General features: G+C 44.0%; 1 protein-coding gene across 3 annotated transcripts in view; it reads left to right on the top strand.

Moving 5' to 3' along the window:
• The first annotated feature begins 1,371 nt into the window (after nt 1–1,371).
• The window catches only part of LRRC69 (leucine rich repeat containing 69), a 54,240-nt gene continuing 36,492 nt past the window's right edge, over nt 1,372–19,119 (top strand). For all 3 annotated transcript variants that reach the window (XM_043539362.1, XM_043539363.1, XM_007052949.4), the window contains exons 1-4: nt 1,372–1,586; nt 5,543–5,669; nt 13,380–13,452; nt 18,552–18,747. In XM_043539362.1, coding sequence (XP_043395297.1) covers nt 1,404–1,586; nt 5,543–5,669; nt 13,380–13,452; nt 18,552–18,747 — 579 coding nt within the window. In that variant the 5' untranslated portion in view covers nt 1,372–1,403. The remainder of the gene's footprint in view (nt 1,587–5,542; nt 5,670–13,379; nt 13,453–18,551; nt 18,748–19,119) is intronic.

Here is a 19,119-nt window from a genome sequence, read left to right as displayed (position 1 = left end):
TTTTTGGAGGGGGGTGAGGGGGTGAGAGAACCTGGATTTCTGCAGGAAATGGCCCACCTTGATTATCATACACATTGTGAAGACAGTAGTCACTTTGGATGGGCTATTACCAGCAAGAGAGTGAGTTTGTCTGTGGGGGGGCGGAGGGTGAGAAAACCTGGATTTGTGCTGGAAATGGCCCAACTTGATGATCACTTTAGATAAGCTATTACCAGCAGGAGAGTGGGGTGGGAGGAGGTATTGTTTCATGGTGTCTGTGTATATAATGTCTTCTGCAATTTCCACAGTATGCATCCGATGAAGTGAGCTGTAGCTCACGAAAGCTCATGCTTAAATAAATTGGTTAGTCTCTAAGGTGCCACAAGTCCTCCTTTTCTTTTTGCGAATACAGACTAACACGGCTGTTACTCTGAATCCAGGAAATCAGTTAGTCTTGAAGTCCTGTAATTCCAAAAAATAAATTTATACACGAGAAAGGAACAAAAAATTTAGAATTAAAAACTAACAGCCCTATAAACAGGAAGTGTTGGATTAGAAACATTGAGATGTGATTGCTGAAGCTACTCGCAACTATTATTTGCAATGATTGTTATTAAAATGTAACTAGCTCAATGAAAGCCATCTGTACCCTGGTAATGGAGGTTAATGATGGAGTGCTAAGACTCTTGAAAATAACATTTAAAAAAGTGAATAATTTAAAGGCATGAAATTTGGATTACAAGAAAAGGTGTCCCATTCAGGCACTCAGAACAGCAGTCCGTTTGCAAGTTTATGAACTGCTGCGATGCTTCATGCAGACAAATAAATGGAGAAGGGTTTGTTTTTAACACTAAAAAGGTGTCTGAGAATTATAATTTTTGGAGTGGGGGGAAGGGAGGTAGAAATATTTCAGGGACTCAAGTCTCTTGTGGCAGCTCAGTATATCTCATCAGCCAGGGACGCGCTGCCTTGTACTGGGGATGCGGGTCGGGTCGTGCACGATGCCTTCAAGAACACAGCCCGGGGAAGCGGGTGCTGAGAGATGCTGCCCTGCCAGGCGGGAGGACTCACGACTCTGCCCCCCCCCCACCCGCCCGCAATTTGTGCAGCCACTGCAGCCTCGGTCTCACCCTGTTTGGGGTCACTGGCCGCCACTGCCGGGCTGTGTCTCAACCCTGTTCTTAGCCCCGGCTCCTGCTCCCAGCCCGTGACTTCGCCCCTCTCCCTCCGCTGCCGCCAGCGCGCGATCCACCCGCGCACGCGCAGTTTGGCCCCTGCGTGTCCCTCGCCTTCAGCCTGGAGAGCGGGGCCCGGCACGCGGCTTGCGCGCCCGCCAGAGGGCAGCGGCTCGCTGTCCCGGAGCATGCGCGGCAGCGCGCTAGGTAACGGTCAAGCCGCGGTCGCTGCCGCGTAAAGTTGGGGCAATGGTGGAGCGGCTGCTGCTGCGGGCGCGGCGGGGCGGTCCTGGGACCCGCTCGGTGTCGCTCCGCGGGCTCCGGCTGCAGCGCGTACCCCGGGGCCTGGCGAGCTTCCCGGGGCTGCGCGCCCTGAGCCTGCGCGACAACGAGCTGCGCTGTCTGCCCGCGGAGCTGGGCGGCCTGAGCCGGGTGAGGCCCCGCAGGCGGCTGCCACCTGCCCGCCCTGGGCCCCAGCGGACAGCGCTCGTCGGAGTCGCGGCCAGCTCGCTGGATTTACGGAGCGCTCCCGGCAAGGGCGCGCTGAGCCTCCTGCCGCCCTAGCCCAGTGTCTCGGGTGCGGAGGCTCCGCACAGCTCGCTCGGCGTCGCTCCTCACCCACACAGAGACTGCCCCGCTGCCATCCCGGAGGGCTGCAGTCACCCCCACGAGCCCCAGGCGCGGCCTCTCAGCAGCTCCCCTCGCTACTGGCCTGCCCCGTAGTGCCTGTGCGGCTGCCCTTTCTCCCCTCTCCGCCCCACACCTGCCCCTTCTTCGGTGCCGCGTCTCCCCATCGCATTGCTGACGCTGTGGTCCCTTGGCTGCTCCTTACATTGGTGGCTCACGGGTAGAATTTTTGCCATGTGGGAGACCTGGGTTTGATTCTCTGCTCATAGAAAGCTTAGTTTTGAGGGCCATACTAGTTGATGATGTGGGGCCCCGTCCGGTTTTATAATCCATGCCCCTTTTTTTGATCACTAAAAATGTCAAAAGCAGGGATGGGAGTTGTGGCAACTCCAGATGTGGAAAGAAGAGCTTATCTCAGACGTCAGGTGGTGCAGAGATCCTTTGACTGTAGCTGCTTGCTGACATCAAGGCCCCCCTCCATATGTAACTTATAAGAAAGTGCAGGACCTCTGGGGGTCAGTCTTACTGCCATTTGCATCTCATTTTAATAAACTTTTTTCCTAACTTTAGCTGAAATACGTGGTCAGTCCTGACAATATAACAGTAAGGTGCATACAGTTAGAAAAACGCATTGTCTCAAAACCCTAGTTTTTAGTTGGTCATATGTTGTTTTAGGTCCTCCTTGGTCTCTTTTTCCCTGATATTTCATTCAGAATTTTGAGCACCCTGGTTAATGGCAAATATCTATCATTAGTGACTGAATTGCCCAGTAATACCTGTCTAAACTATCCAAAATTAATTGAGATGACATGAGGAGATGACCTGTATCTTTTTGCGGATACAGACTAACACGGCTGCTACTCTGAAACGTGGGAGCTGTATTTGTAATACAAATGATTTGGTTCTTGAGGTTTGATCAGATTAAATAAGGACTAAATTAACCACCTATTGAATCAAGTGGAAGGTGGTAGTGGGAAATAGTCTCATACTGTTCATTACCGTATATGTAGTTAGGGTGTGCCAGCTTTTCCATTCTAAGATTGTGTTTTTAATGGATCATAAACTTGATAGTAAAAAGAACGAGGAGTACTTGTGGCATTTTAGAGACTAACAAATTTATTTGAGCATAAGCTTTCGTGGGCTAAAACCCACTGACTGATGAAGTGGGTTTTAGCCCACGAAAGCTAATGCTAAAATAAATTTGTTAGTCTCTAAAGTGCCACAAGTACTCCTCGTTCTTTTTGCTCATACAGACTAACATGGCTACCACTCTGAAACTTGATAGTGGAAGTTTGAATACAGGCTGAAATTTGGCTTTATCATGGTTCAGTGTGGGATTAATATACATTTCTTTAAACCAATATTTTTTTAACATTCTGGTAAAATTCAAACTACTTTACTTTAAAAATACTCAAAACCTGTAACTGTGGCAAGAAAACAAATGCATATATTTTTCCATTATTTTAAAAAGGATTTTTACTCTATGCTGAGGGGACACAGGAAGTGCTGATCATCCCCCAATGTGATCTGGAGATGTCCTGAGGCAGAGCCTTTGCTATTCAATGTGTGTGATTCTGGAAAAGTCTCTTCATTGTTGCATCCTAGGGTTTATCTATGTCAGCCTCTGGATTTTAGATTTATTTTAGGGCTGTCAGTTAATCACAGTTAACTCACGTGATTAACTCAAAAAAATTAACTGTGATTAAAAAAATTAATCACAATCGCACTGTTAATAGAATACCAATTGAAATGTATTAAATATTTTTGATGTTTTTCTACATTTTCAAATATATTGATTTTTTTATTACAACACAGAATACAAAGTGTACAGTGCTCATTTTATATTATTATTTTGATTACAAATATTTGCACTGTAAAAATGAACAAAAGCAATACTGCTCACCTCATACAAGTACTGTAGTGCAATCTCTATCGTGAAAGTGCAGTTTACAAATGTAGATTTTATTACATAACTGCACTCAAAAACAAAACAATGTAAAACTTTAGAGCCTACAAGTCCACTCAATCCTACTTCTTGTTCAGCCAATTGCTAAGACAGACAAGTTTGTTTAGATTTATGGGAGATACTGCTGACTGCTTCTTATTTACAATGTCACCTGAAAGTGAGAAAAGGTATTTGCATGGCACTTTTGTAGTCGGCATTGCAAGGTATTTACGTGTCAGATATGCTAAACATTCATATGTCCCTTCGTGCTTTGGCAACCATTCCAGAGGACATGCTTCTATGCTGATGATGCTTGTTAAAAAAAAAATTTGTGACTGAACTTTTTGGGGAGAATTATATGTCCCCTGCTCTGTTTTATCCATATTCTGCCATATATTTCATGTTATAGCAGTCTCGAATGATCACCCAGCACACGTTGTTCATTTTAAGAACTCTTTCACTGCAGATTTCACAAAACGCAAAGAAGGTACCAATGTAAGATTTCTAAAGATAGCTATGGCACTCGACCCAAGGTTTAAGAGTCTTCCAAAATCTGAGAGGGATGAGGTGTGGAGCATGCTTTCAGAAGTCTTAAAAGAGAAACACTCCAATGCGGAAACTACAGAACCCGAACCACTGAAAAAGAAAATCAGCCTTCTGATGGTGGCATCTGACTCCTGATGAAAATGAACATGCATCGGTCCACTCCGCTTTGGATCATTATCAAGCAGAACCAGTCATCAGCATGGATGCATGTCTTCTGGAATGATGGTTGAAGCACGAAGGGACATGTGAATATTTAGCGCATCTGGCACGTAAATATCTTGCGATGCCAGCTACAACAGTGCCATGCGAAAACCTGTTCTCACTTTCAGGTGACATTGTAAACAAGCCGTGGGCAGTATTATCTCCTGCAAATTGTAACCAAACTTGTTTGTCTGAGGGATTGGCTGAAGTAGGACTGAGTGAATTTGTAGGTTCTAAAGTTTTACATTGTTTTATTTTTTAATGCATTTTTTTGTACATAATTCTACATATGTAAATTCAACTTTCATTATAAAGAGATTGCACTACAGTACTTATATTAGGTTGTAATAAAAAAGAAATATGAGCACTGTACACTTTGTATGCTGTATTCTAATTGAAATAAATATATTTGAAAATGTAGAAAACATCCAAAATATTTAAATAAATGGTATTCTATTATTGTTTAACAATGCGATTAATCACGATTAATTTTTTTAATCGCTTGACAGCCCTAATTTATTTGTGTAATCTGTGTAAGATGTGTGAATTTTTCTGGGGTGTTAAGATTAGTTTTGAGTGTGCAAATATGTGTGTACTAAATAAACTACACTAATTCCTAGATGTGATTGAGCATTCCTTTACCCTCATCCCTCCAGAAATTATTGAAATTCCAACGTAAAATTGTTTTTAGTTACACCAGTAACTATTGATTTCAACAGAGTTATTCTGCATTTATATTTGTGTTACAGGATCCACCCCTTTTCTTAGTATTGTTGGTTTGTTATATATTTTGCTGGCAGTTTAATTAGTTATTTTATGTTAACTAATTAGAAGAGTTAAATGGAATTTTCCTAAAACTAATCTTATGCTACATGAAATTTGTTTTATTATATGTACTTTGAATATATGCATTAATTTTCTGTAATATAGGGAGAATAGAAGGGAAATTTAATAAAGGTCTTAATTTCCTGGGCACTTGTGTTTAAAATGTGATCAGCTTATGTTTTTCAGTCTTTCTTTGCTAAGGAGGATACAATGTGAAAGAACATTTATAAATATCTCTTTATAGTTGAGGGAACTAAATTTGGGAAACAATATCTTTGAGGAAGTTCCAGAACAGCTGAAATATCTCAGTTCACTGCAAAAGCTTCACTTGTTTGGAAATAAGATTACTACAATATCGCCCACAATATTTGGTAAATCAAAGTCAAATCAAAACAGACAATTAAGTAATTAGTGTTTTTAGACTTAAACTATAATAATACTTTAGCTATTTTATATATTCAGACTGAACAGGATTGTTTGGTAAAGAGTGCAGTTTTTTTCATACCTGTTTTATAAACTTTTTATTGCTCTGTATGGAAAATTGTTATGTTTGGAAGAAAAAGTTACATGTTAATGCAGTATGCAATTTTCTTTATATGCCTTATTAAATTAGTTATGTGACCAGTGGCAAGGGCGTCAGAGGTTTCCCAAAAGTGCGGGGGCTGGGCCCCTGCCCAAGCTGGAAGTCGGAGGGGGGCTAGGAAGCCCCTCCCGGCCACGGTGGGGGTGGGGCCAAACCACTGTCTGTGTCCCGTGCTCCCCACAGCTGCCCATGTGGCTCTCCCTGACCCGACTCTGGCCTGGGAGTGCCTTGGAGCTGCAGCCTGGCCATGATAAGAGCCGCGCGGGCAGCTGTGGGGAGCAACGACAGACCCTCCACCTGCCTGTGGTATGGAGAGTCCATTCTGCGGATCCCCACAGCTGCCAACGCGACCCTTACCACAGCTGGGCTGCGGCTTTGAGGCAGGGTATTCCCTACCCCCACCCCAGCTCCCAGCCCCACTGGAGCTAGGTTGGTGAGAGCCACGCGGGCAGCTGTGGGGAGCTGGTGCAGAGTTGTGGACCCTCCACCTCGATCTTCCGTGAGCCAGGCAGGGAGCCTGGAGAGCGGGAACATGGCCCGGTGGCTGCTTTCAGCCCTGCTGCACCATGGGCAGGTGGAGAGTCTGCGCAGCTCCCACAGCTTGGCCGGGCTGGGCTCCACCGGCTGCTGGCCTGGCCGGGGGTGTGGGGTCTCGGGGGGGAGAGGAGGAGAAGGGGGCAGGGTTTGCCCCAGTGAGTGGGAGGGCCATGGCCCTCTGGGTCCCGCTATTCCTGTGCCACTGAAGTGGTAACAGTAAGCATTAGCAACAATCTGACTAAATTCTCTTTAACAACATTCTCTGTAATACCTACGCACCTAAGCTTTTCCATCTCGGACAGAACTAGTGATGTTATGCCTTCAGTAGTTGCCTATGGTAGATATTTCACAAGGAAGCAGAAATTTCCTAAAATGCAGCTAGCTGGTTGTGCAGTATTGTACAACATGTGGGGGATTACCTCCTGCTTCTGCTTGAGATATTATTTTGGCATTTATAACTAAAAATACAAATGTGTTTATTAATAAATGTTTCCAGCTTCTTTTATTTTAAAAATCTGCCTGGTATTTGACTCCTTAACCAGACGTCTACCAAAAAAAACACATTTTATTTATTTATTATCATATTTATTGCACTAGCGCTCAGAGGCCCTTATCAGGATTGCAACCTTGTTGTGTTGGCTGATACAGAAACATTAACCATAGGAACAATTTACCAAGGACTGTGGTGGATTTCTCCAATATTGGAAATTATTAAATCAAGATTGGCTATCTTTCTAAAATATATACTCTAGTTAAAATGAATTAATGCGGTGAAGTCCTCTGGTCTGTGTTATGCAAGAGGTTAGAGTAGATGATCACAGTGGTCCCTTCTTGGCTTATAACCTATGAAGGCAGAGCTGAACAAGTCAGAATGAAACCACCTATCGTCATGGCAAGATTAAATAACTTCACGGCTCAGAAGTAAAGAAAATGTTCTCAAAAATCTGTGCAAAGCCAAAGTTTTCACACAGATCTACATTATAGCTGAATGAATGAATGACAGCTATTATTAACAACCATTTGCAAAAAAAGCAAGAAAGAAACTAAGTCATAAAAAGAGGTACTTGCCATAAGTATGCTGTCTTTCTATGATGGAATAATTGCACCCCAAAGTCAGTATACTACATCAGTACCAGCATAAGTTATGAATGAGCAATGATTCATTATTCTTATGTGCCTTTCTTCAGAAAGAATATATATAAAAGAGTTAAATATTTATTTGTATCCAGTGTTGTTGTAGCCAAGTTTGTCCCAGGATATGAGAGAGACAAGGGAGGCAAGGTAGTATCTTTTATTGGACCAGCTTCTGTTGGAGAAAGAGACAAGTGTTCGTGCTACACAGAGCTCCTTTTCAGGTCTGTGAAAAGTATGCAGAGTGTCACAGCTAACAACAAGATGGAACAAATAGTTTAGTACACCTCTACCCTGACGTAACACGGTCCTCAGGAGACAAAAAATCTCACCGTGTTATAGGTGAGACTGCATTATATCGAACTTGCTTTCCCCCTCCCAGCCCCCCCTTCCTTGTTCCCTGACTGCCTCCTCCAGAGACCCCCCATCCCTAATCACCCCCAGGACCCCACCCCCTGCTCCCTCTCCCCTGACTGCTCCGACCCCTATCCACACCCCCCGCCCCCTGACAGGCACTCACCGGCAGCGGCAGGAAGCGGAGCAACGTGGCCCCAGCTCACTCCACTCTGCCGCCTCCCAGCTGCGGCGCTCCGCTTCCTGCTGCCGGTGAGTGTGGGGAGGTTGGGGAAAGAACGCCCCCTGCACTCACCTGCGTCGGGAAACGGAGTGCCATGGCTGGGAGCAGGTGGAGTGGAGTGGGCTGGGGCCGGGCTGCTCTGCTTCCACCGCTGCCGGTGAGTGCAGGGGGGATCCCTTCCCCCAAGCCCCGTCCCTCTAGCGACACTGCTGGGGCTGGGATGAGGGAAGCAGAGTGGGCTGCTCCTGGCCCCCAGCTAATCCCCTGTGCCACTCTGGGACTGTGGGGCCCCCAAAAGTGCCCCCCGCAGCTTCTGCCTCCCAGACCTTTGCGGGGGGGAGCCCCTGACCACCCCTGAGATCCTCTGCCCCTTTTCCAACCCCTCATCCCCGGCCCGGCACCCTTAACATGCTGCTCAGAGCTTTGTATGCGTTGTATGCGAACCCGCGTTATATCGGGCTGTGTTATATTGGGGTAGAGGTGTATAAGTAGTTAGTATATATTCTAAGGGACCATTCAGGGTGAAGTGGCCCATTAACAGCTCTGTAGTCATAAAAGGGGGACTGCTGAGTTATGGATTGTTGCAATAGGCCATAAATCCAGTGTCTTTATTAATATCATGGTTTTTCAGGTGTCTAGCAAAGTTATGAATTTAAGCTCCCAGGCTTATTTTTTGAAAGTGTTGTGCAAGTTTCCTTTAAGGATGAGGACTGATAGGTCAGACAAAGTTATCACTTTGTGAGAAGTGTTCGCCCAGACATTGTATGGTGTTTTTGCCTTTAATCATTTTCCGGCGTGAGTTCATTTGAGAGCATAGTGACTGTCCGGTTTCGCCCACGTACTTGTTATTGGAGCATTTAGTACACTGGAAGAGGAACACCACATGTTGTTGTGATAGGTATGTGTAGGACACAGGGATCTTGATAGGTGCATTGTGTGGGGTGTCATAACCATACAGCTAAGGGTAGCCTAGAATTCCTCCTTACCTGTAAGGGGTTAAGAAGCTCAGATAACCTGGTTGGCACCTGACCAAAAGGACCAATGGGGAAAGAAGATACTTTCAAACTTTGGGGTGTGGGGGGAAGGCTTCGTATTGGTGTGTTCTGTTGGGAAGCAGAGAAGCATCAGGTCAGAAAACTCCTTTTCCTATAAACCATCCTCTGCTACCATGTCAGGGTTCCCTCCCCACTCTGAACTCTAGGGTACAGATGGGGGGACCTGCATGAAAAAACCCCTAAGTTTATTTCTACCAGCTTAGGTTAAAACTTCCCCAAGGCACAAATTCTTTGCCCTGGGACGGTATGCTGCCACCACCAAGTGATTTAACAAAGAATCAGGAAAAGGACCACTTGGAGTTCCTATTCCCCCAAAATATCCCCCCAAACCCTTACACCCCCTTTCCTGGGGAGGCTTGAGAATAATATCCTAACCAATTGCACTACTACTGTCGGAGACGTTGGCATGGGGTCCGGTTCCACCACCTCAGTCTGGTCTCTGATAACACAGACTGGGCCCTTGTTGAAGGCTCAGGAACAGAGCTAGGTGTGACAACTCGCTTAGCCTGGCTGCGGGTGACCATTCCCACCCTCTTGGCTAGCTTCACATGGTTGGCCAAGTCTTCCCCCAGCAGCATGGGAATGGGATAATTATCATAGACTGCAAAAGTCCACATTCCTGACCAGCCCTTGTACTGGACAGGCAATTCAGCTGTAGGAACGTTTAAAGATTTTGACATGAAGGGTTGAATCGTCACTTGGGCCTCTGGGTTGATGAATTTGGGGTCCACTAAGGATTGGTGGATAGCTGACACCTATGCTCCAGTGTCCCTTCACGCGATAACCTTCTTCCCGCCCACGCTCACAGTTTCCCTTTGCTCTGGGGGTACCTGGGAGGCATCTGAGTCTGAGGACCTTTGGTGTGACTCTGGTGTAATGAACTGCAGTCTGTTGGGTTTCTTGGGGCAGCTGGCCTTCACATGCCCCAGCTCATTACATTTAAAACATCGCCCAGCTGACTGGTCACTGGGGTGAGGTGGGTTGCTGGAGACTGGTGTGGGGTGACAGGGTGTTTGGGTTTTTCCTTGGGATGTAGGTGGGGCCTTGGGCTGCCCCCAGTGATAGGGTGTGGTCTCGGGTTGCCCCTTCTGATAGCCGCTCCAACTGCTGCTAGTTTTTTTCTTTTCCGCCACCTCAACACATTTGGTTCCAATCTCCCCCGTCCCGATTACTGTTTTGGGCTTCCCATCTAGGATGTACCTTTCTATTTCTTCAGGAACACCCTCTAAGAACTGCTCCATTTGCATTAGGAAAGACAGATCTTCCAGAGATTTAACGCTTGCTCCTGATATCCAGGCATCCCAATTTTTCACAATGTGGTAGGCGTGTCAGGAAAATGCCACGTCCGGTTTCCACTTTAGGGCTTTGAACCGCTGACGGGCATGCTCAGGTGGTAGCCCCATTCTGATTCTGGCCTGTTTTTAAAAAAGTTCATAACTGTTCATGTGTTCCTTAGGCATTTTAGCCGCCACCTCTGTTAAGGGTCCACTGAGCTGCAGCCTCAGCTCCACCATGTACTGGTCTGTAGAGATGCTGTACCCAAGGCAGGCCCTTTCGAAATTTTCTAAGAAGGCCTCTGTATCATCGCCTACCTTGTAGGTGGGGAATTTTCTGGGATGGGAAGTGGTACCTGGAGAAGGATTGCTAGGTTTGTCTGGTATATTCTGCTTAGCCCTTTCCATCTCTAAGCGTTTTGTCTCTAACTCCAGTTCATGCTTCCTCTCTCTTTCCCTCTCCTCCTGAGCATGCTGCTGGGCCTCCATAGCTCTCTCATGGGCAGCTTTTTCTGCCTCCATCCGTCTATCATGTTCTTTTTGTCTCTCATCAGCTTCGAATCTGGCTAATTCTAATTTCTCGTCACCGTCAGTCATCCTAGCCTTTCTGTGTTTAATCTAGCCTACCCGGGAGCTAGAAAGAAAAAAAAACATGTGTGAATTTCCCTGCAGGAGGTTAACTACCCTGTCCTCAGGCAGAGAAAAAAAACTCCAGCTGCTCACAGCTTAAAAATAAAAAAATCCTAAAAAAAAAACCCCTCCCTGCTTTCCAAGCAGCCAAAAGGAAAAAAAAATTGTCCTTTTAAAATCCTACTGTGCTTTTGGTTCAAAATGATCCTACTGCGCTGCCACCACCAAGTGATTTAACAAAGAATCAGGGAAAGGACCACTTGGAGTTCCTATTCCCCCAAAATATCCCCCCAAGCCCTTACACCCCATTTCTTGGGGAGTCTTGAGAATAATATCCTAACCAATTGGTTACAAAGTGACCACAGACCCAAACCCCTGGGTCTTAGGACAATAGAGAAATCAGTCAGGTTCTTTAAAAGAAGGATTTTATTTAAAAAAGTAAAAATCACCTCTATAAAGTCAGGATGGAAAATAACTTTACAGGGTAACAAAAGATTCAAAAACACAACAGAACTTCCTCTAGGCTTAGTTTCAAAGTTACAAAAAACAGGAATAAACCTTCCTCCAGCAAAGGAAAAATTCGTAAGCAAAACAAAAGATAATCTAACACGCCTTGCCTGGCTTTTACTTACAATTTTTGTAATATGAGAGACTTTTAGGGTGGTTTTATAGGAGAAGGAGTTTCCTGAGCTGATGCTTCTCTGCTGCCCAAGAGAACACACCAAAACAAAGCCCTCTCCCCACCCCCAAGATTTGAAAGTATCTTCTTTCCCCATTGGTCCTTTTGGTCAGGTGCCAACCAGGTTATTTGAGCTTCTTAATCCCTTACAGGTAAGGAGGAATTGTAGGCTACCTTTAGCTGTATGGTTATGACAGGGGTTGTTGATCATTATAGCAGTGGAAATATGTTTGCAGGTTTTGCATCTGTTCTCGCAGAGTCTGATGCTGCTTTGAGTTGGTGTGTCCTGGTCAGTGGGGAGCTTGTTTCTGATGATGATCTTGGAGAGATTGAGGCGTTGTTTGAAGGCCAGAAGATGGGGTTCAGGAAAGATTTCAGGATGGGGTCCCCATCGAGTATGGGTTGTAGATGTTTGTTGATACTCAGGATGGCTTCCATTGTGGGGTGGTAGGTGACAGCTAGGGATGTGTGATCAGCAGGGGTTTCATTTCTGTATTGAAAATGTTCTCTTGGGGTATTTGGGTGACCTGTTCCATGAAACTTCTCTGGTGGAGTGTCCTTGTTTGGTGAAGGCAGTTTTGTGTGTGTTAAGATGTATATTCTGGGCTTTCTTCTTAGAGCATATTTTGTGGTATCTGAGTGTCTGGTTGTAGGTAAGGATTTCTTGGGTGTGTTTGGGGTGGTTACTGGATCTATGAAGGTGTGTGAGGTGATCAGTGGCTTTCTTGTACATAGTTGTCTTCAGGGTTCTATTTCTGAAGCTGATTGTAGTATCCAGGTAGTTGATGCTAATGTGAAAGTGTTCCAGAGAGAGTTTAATGGATGGCTGGTGGTTGTTGAAGTTGTGGTGGAAATCTATGAGGGAGTTTAAATCTTTTGTTGAGAGGATGAAAATATTATCAGTGTGTCTCAGGTATATCATTGGTTTCATGGTGCATTTGTCCAAAAATTTTTCTTCAAGGTGGCCCATGAGTGACCACCTTCAATGTGACCTATGGATCACCACTCCTACCTTCGTAGGTCCAGCAGTAACCACAAACACACCAAGAAAACTATTATTTACAGCCAAGCACTCAGATATCACAGAGTATGCTCAAAGGATCTTGTATTTAGCTGTGATACTGTGCATAGCTTTCCCAGACAGACCTGAAGAAGAGCTCTGTGTAGCTCGAAAGCTTGTCTCTCTCACTAATGGAAGTTGGTCCAATAAAAGATATTACCTCACCCACCCTTGTCTTTATAATATTTTTTGTCATTCACACACCATAACAAAATCCTAATAATTGTACAATCCTTCCACATGCAAAGCTCCCATTGACTTCAATATAAATTGTGCCTACTTGAAGTCTGCAGCATCTGTATGTTAATTTAGGGAAGTTAAACTTTACCTGTCAGATGATCTAGTAATTTTACAGGATATTCACCTGTTATAAATGCCTGCCTTTTAAGCACTCTACAAGGCACAGAGGGGAAAGTAAAGTGAGTAGATTGTCAACCTGCCAGAGGGGGGTCATTACGTGTGTGTCTAAGGAGAAAACCAAGAGAGAGTGAGTGTAAAGATGAATAAAAATTGTACATTTTATATGCATTTGGGTAAGAATGTATTTCTTAACAGATGGATTAGAAAAATTGGTACTTCTCAATCTGAACAACAACAAGCTTAAATATCTTCCTCCAGAAATACACAGGTAATTTTGGTTATTATGTGGCTTACTCTGTGTTGGCTATATATTGTACATGTTATACTCATGTACAGTTTTTGTGGACATTAGATGCAGTATTTTTCTATGGTTATCATTTTGACAAACGACTAATTTCAACTGTTGGGAAAGCTTCTGCTACGTTTTCATTTACAGTTGAGCACCAAGAAATGAAAACTGTAGGTGTTTTTTGTTTTTAAAGTGCTCATTTCCCTTGTATACTCACTCTTATACAGTCAAGTTACCTTTTTGATACTTTTCTTGAAAGGGATGCAATATGAACTCCTCCTCATTCTCAGGAATGGAATATAATTGTCTCAAAATACTTTTTTGTAAATCTTTTGAGAGTTGTGGTTCTGACTTGGTTCCTACACACAGGCCTTCCAGCTAGCAATTCTACTAAAGCCAATCTTTTAAATATTCTCTCTGAATAGTTTGGCTTTTGTGTGTTATCTTTTAAAATATGCTGAACTACAAAATTGAAGCTGTGTACTGTTTCTTATTACCATATACATCTCATTTCTTGTGCTTTAGCGAATGAAACTAGGTATAGCTATACTATTTCTTTCTAATTTTTATCCCAGTCTTCTTTTATAGCAAGAACTTTTCAAGAAAGCCTTAACATGTAAAGTTGTTAACATTATTGCAAAAATGTAGCTTGTGAGATTAAAAAGCATAACCTGGGTTATGCTATTATTGCGATTGGGCCACTTAGGCTAGGTACTGCATAGGAGGACATCATGGTTTCTTCCCTGGAGAGTTTGCAGTCTTCACAAAAACAAAAGCCCCCAAACCCAGACTAAGGGTGGAAGTTCAGGAGGGCTGAACTCAAGATGAAGAGTGGCCACAGGAGAAGAGTTGTGCAGGGTCTTAGTGGTAAGGAGGAGAAGCTTGAATTTGATGTGATGTGGAAGGACAAATCAGTGCTTTCGGAAAGCAAAGATATGCTTTAGGAATTATTTTGGGGAAGTTATGTGGCCTGTGATATACAAGGGGTCAAGACCAGACGAACACAGTGGTCCTGTCTGGCCTTAGAATCTATGAATCTTTGAGGTCGAGGGATTCAAGGACAGGGGATGACTTAGATGGGGCAAAGATGATGATCTAACTACTGTGTTTTTTTTATGGGCTTGAAGGATATTATGGATGTCAGAGAAGCTAGAGAGGATGAAGGAGGTCTTTTGTAGACAAAAGGTTAATCTCATAAATACTGTGGAGATGAAGCCCCCTCTGGCCACTAATTAGTCAAGTTTTTCTGACCAAGAAGTTCATCCTGTCTGTTCTGTAATTGGGTGAATATGTTGTGATCTTCCCAGTGTGTGGTATATATTTTCTTCAGTGCATTTTGAACAGAAGTTATTTTACCAAGTGAGCACATCAAAAGTGTCTTAACTGCATAGAAGAAAATGTTCAGTATGTTCAAGCAGAATAACATTAAGTTGGAATGAAAAGTACAAAATCTTTACTAACATTTCAGTTACCCAAGTAATCTTATCCTTTAAAAATATACCCTGTTTCAGACACACAGGACCATGTTTATCCCTGGTTGTAATGCCATTGATTTCAATGTTGAATTTGGCTCAAGATGTTTTCACACTGGAAAATGTTAAGAACCATTTTAGCAGAAAAGCAGCAAATGATTTTAAAATAATCATGATTACATTCTGACATTTTTGTCTGATTTTCCTGTCCTCAGTTTCTTGGTTTGCTTTTTCTGACCCATACATGTAGTTTGTAATGAATGATTTTTGTACCTTCAAATGCAAAATGCTCCATGTTTTGTACTCAGAGTGGGAAGAATCTAGTGATAGAATCTTTTTTTTTTTTTTAAAATAACTGGAAAGAGGAGTAAGAGGAAGAAAATATAAGTTTGGGTTATATAAAGCTCTATGCATCGATAAGATCGTACGGAGTCAGACCAAAGGTCCATCTAGCCCAGTATCCGGTCTTCTGACAGTGCCCAATTCCAGGTGCCCCAGAGGGAATGAACAGAACAGGTAATCATCAAGTGATCCATCCCCTGTCGCCCATTCCTAGCTTCTGGCAAACAGAGGCTATGGACACTATACCTGCCTATTCTGGCTAATAGCCATTGATGGACCTATCCGCCATGAATTTATCTAGTTCCCTTTTGAATTCTGTTATAGGCTTGGCCTTCACAACATCCTCTGGCAAGGAGTTCCACAGGTCGACTGTGCATTGTGTGAAAAAATACTTCCTTTTGTTTGTATGAAACCTGCTGCATATTAATTTCATTTTGTGGCCCCTAGTTCTTGTGTTATGAGAAGGAGTAAATAACACTGCCTTATTTACTTTCTCCACACCAGTCATGATTTTATAGACCTCTATCATATCCCCCCTTAGGCATCTCTTTTGCAAGCCGAAAAGTCCCGGGCTTATTAATCTCTCCTCATACGGCAGCCGTTCCATAAATAAAATAGTAAACGGATGGTTAAACGGTAAGCATTAGTCTCACTGGTTAACTACCCTAGCTGTTAACCCTAGCTGTGCTGGCCAGCTGGCAGGTTGCCGGCCAGCCAGCCAGAGTGACCTCAGTCATGCTGGTAGGCTGGCTGGAGCAACCCCACCCGGCCAGCTGGAGCAGCTCCAGTCCCAGATGTTAGCTGCTGGCTGGCGGGAGCAACCCCAGCTGCCGGCCAGCCGGCGGGAGTCGCTCCGGCTGCGCCGGCCCCCCCAGAGCAACCCCGGCAGGCGGGTGGGTAGGAGCTGCCCCAGCTGCACCGGGCCGGCCGGCGGGAGCTGCCCCAGCCCCAGCTGCACCGGGCTGGCCGGTTGGCGGAAGCAGCCCCAGTCGTGGCCGGCTAGAGTGACCCCAGCCCTAGACGGCAGCCGGTCAGAGCAACCCCAGCTTTAGCTGCTGGCTAGCCAGCGGGAGGAGCCCCAGCCCCAGCAGTTAACCGGTTAAATAATATAATTTTAATAGTTTAAACAGTTAACTTTTTAAAATAATATTTACATCCCAAACTAGATATCTTACTGTGAGTACTTGTACATGAATAGGTCATTGATTACTTCTTAATATAATTTTCTTTTTTTAATTCTTTCATTGTTTGCAGTTGCTTGTAAATGACATTTTCTGTTGCACTTGTGTACTTTTCCATTGAGCATATGTTTTGTGCTACCTTTCAAATAGTGCTGAAGTCAACACGACAATTGACTGTGTGTTTCAGCATCCCATTTAATGTAGATCTGAGAAAATGTTTTTTCCTTTTTAAAAAAATGTTAATTTTGAGAGCGATGCCAGATGGACAGAACCAGAAAATTGAAACCCTTTACTTATGGAATAGATATACACCACAAGCAGCAGCAGTACAAGCTTTCTCTTACTGATTCTGCTGCAAAGTGTGTAAAAGCGTGTTTTAGGAGGATCACAGTTGAGAAAGGTACTTGACCTTCCTGTTGTGGCTGCTGATAAAGGTGCCATTTCACATGGTGCCCACCAAGACCATTAACTCATTTTTCATAGGTCACCAGTTGTTGTTAGGACAATTCCTTGTCAGTACCTCAACAGCCATACCCCATTGCAACCCCAGCTTGCCTCCAACGACTTGTTCATTGACTGCTGCAGGATGAGCATGTGTGTTTCGTGAACACACTAAGCCCTGGTCTACACAACAAATTTATGTTGGTGTAACTACGTCGCTCAGGGTGTGGATACTGACATAACTCCTAGTGTAGACAGCGCTATGTTAACAGGAGGGCTTCGTCCTTCGACATAGCTGCCGCCTCTTGGGGAGTTGGAGTACCTAAGCAGACGGGAGAAGCTCTCCCCTCAGCATAGGTAGTGTCTTCACTAAATGCTACAGCAGTACAGCTGCAGCACTGTAAGTGTAGAAGAGCCCAAAGTAGTTTATTTAATATGTATTAGTAGTAGAAGAGTGGATTTAAAAAATAATAAATGTTTGGAATTCAGACTGCAATTTCTTCTATGCTTTTAACGTCTCTGGCCAATTCCTTTGTTTTTGGAGCCTTTAATAAAAGCAAACAATTTGTGGTTATCACTATATACATATGGATACTTTAAAAACATACTTAAAACATTTTGGGAAAGATGTGTACAAATGGGAGAAAGTCCAGAGAAGAGCAACAAAAATGATGAAAAGTCTAGAAAACATGACCTATGAGGAAAGATTGAAAAAATTGGGTTTGTTTAGTCTGGAGAAGAGAAGACTGTGTGGAGACATAACAGTTTTCAAATACATAAAAGGTTGTTACAAGGAGGAAGGGGGTAAATTGTTCTCCTTAACTTCTGAGGATTAGAAAAGAAACATTGGTCTTAATTTGCAGCAAGGGTGGTTTAGGTTGAACATCAGGAAAAATGTCCTGTCAGGGTAGTTAAGCATTGGAATAAGTCGCCTAGGGAGGTTGTGGAATCTCTGTGTTGGAGATTTTAAAGAGCAGGTTAGACAAACACCTGTCAGGGATGGTCTAGATCAGTGGTTCTCAAAGCCGGTCTGCCGCTTGTTCAGGGAAAGCCCCTGGCGGGCCGGGCTGGTTTGTTTACCTGCCGTGTCTGCAGGTTCGGCCGATCGCAGCTCCCACTGGCCGCGGTTCACCGCTCCAGGCCAATGGGGGCTGCAGGAAGGGCGGCCAGCATGTCCCTCGGCCCCCACCGCTTCCTGCAGCCCCCATTGGCCTGGAGTGGTAGACTGCGGCCAGTGGGAGCCGCGATCAGCCGAACCTGCGAACACGGCAGGTAAACAAACCAGCCCGGCCAGCCAGGGGCTTTTCCTGAACAAGCAGTGGACCAGCTTTGAGAACCACTGGTCTAGATAGTACTTAGTCCTGCCGTAAGTGCAGGACTAGATGACCTCTCGGGGTCTCTTCCAGTCCTATGATTCTGTGATTGTATGAAAACCCTTAACAATTACCCACTAGGGTTAGCTCTTAACAGTTGGCCAGCATAGAGTTCAGTTTATATAAATATGTTACTCAATATAAAAGTATATATAATAAAAAATAGAAGTAATCCATGTACAGCAAATTCTGCAGTAAAAGTTTAAATAAATTGATACATATTGTAGACTACCATGGCTGTACATTGAAATCCTTTATTAATTTTACAGGTTAGAAAATCTTGAAAACATGAATTTAAACAATAACCAGCTGGAAAGTGTTCCCAAAGAGCTATGTTCCTTGCAAAAGCTCTCTGAACTCCATCTATCTCACAATTGTCTCATCACAATACCTGAAGAGATTGGATACATGACGAATCTCAGAATGCTGTGCCTGTCAAGAAACCAAATAGGAGTGCTCCCTGACGTGAGTAATGTTGTGCTTTCAAAGGTAGTATTTTCTCTTTCAGTGAATGTGGATATCTTAAGAAAGCATTTGAATAACACATTTTTAAGGGTGGAATTTTCCAAAGTGGCTTTGTGATTTGGGTGCATATGTCAGACTTTTATGACTAAGGCACATTTGATAATCCCACCCTTAGAGATATGTTGTTAAAATACTGTTTTCTTTAGGAATATGGAGATCTCAAATTTCATAAGGATTAATAGATTGGTTTCGTTATTTCTCAAAATAGGACCAAAACCTCATTAGTTAAATTAGAAAAGTAGGGGTCAAATTTTCAAAGGGCCCCAACTCAGCTTCTCTATCTTTGTGCACCTAGTTTTGGCCTTGCGACTT

The sequence above is a fragment of the Chelonia mydas genome, chromosome 2 (genome assembly GCF_015237465.2).
Source record: "Chelonia mydas isolate rCheMyd1 chromosome 2, rCheMyd1.pri.v2, whole genome shotgun sequence".
Lineage (NCBI taxonomy): Eukaryota > Metazoa > Chordata > Testudines > Cheloniidae > Chelonia > Chelonia mydas.
The sequence above is the reverse complement of the archived record's forward strand: the minus strand, read 5'-3'. Positions and strand labels throughout refer to the sequence as shown.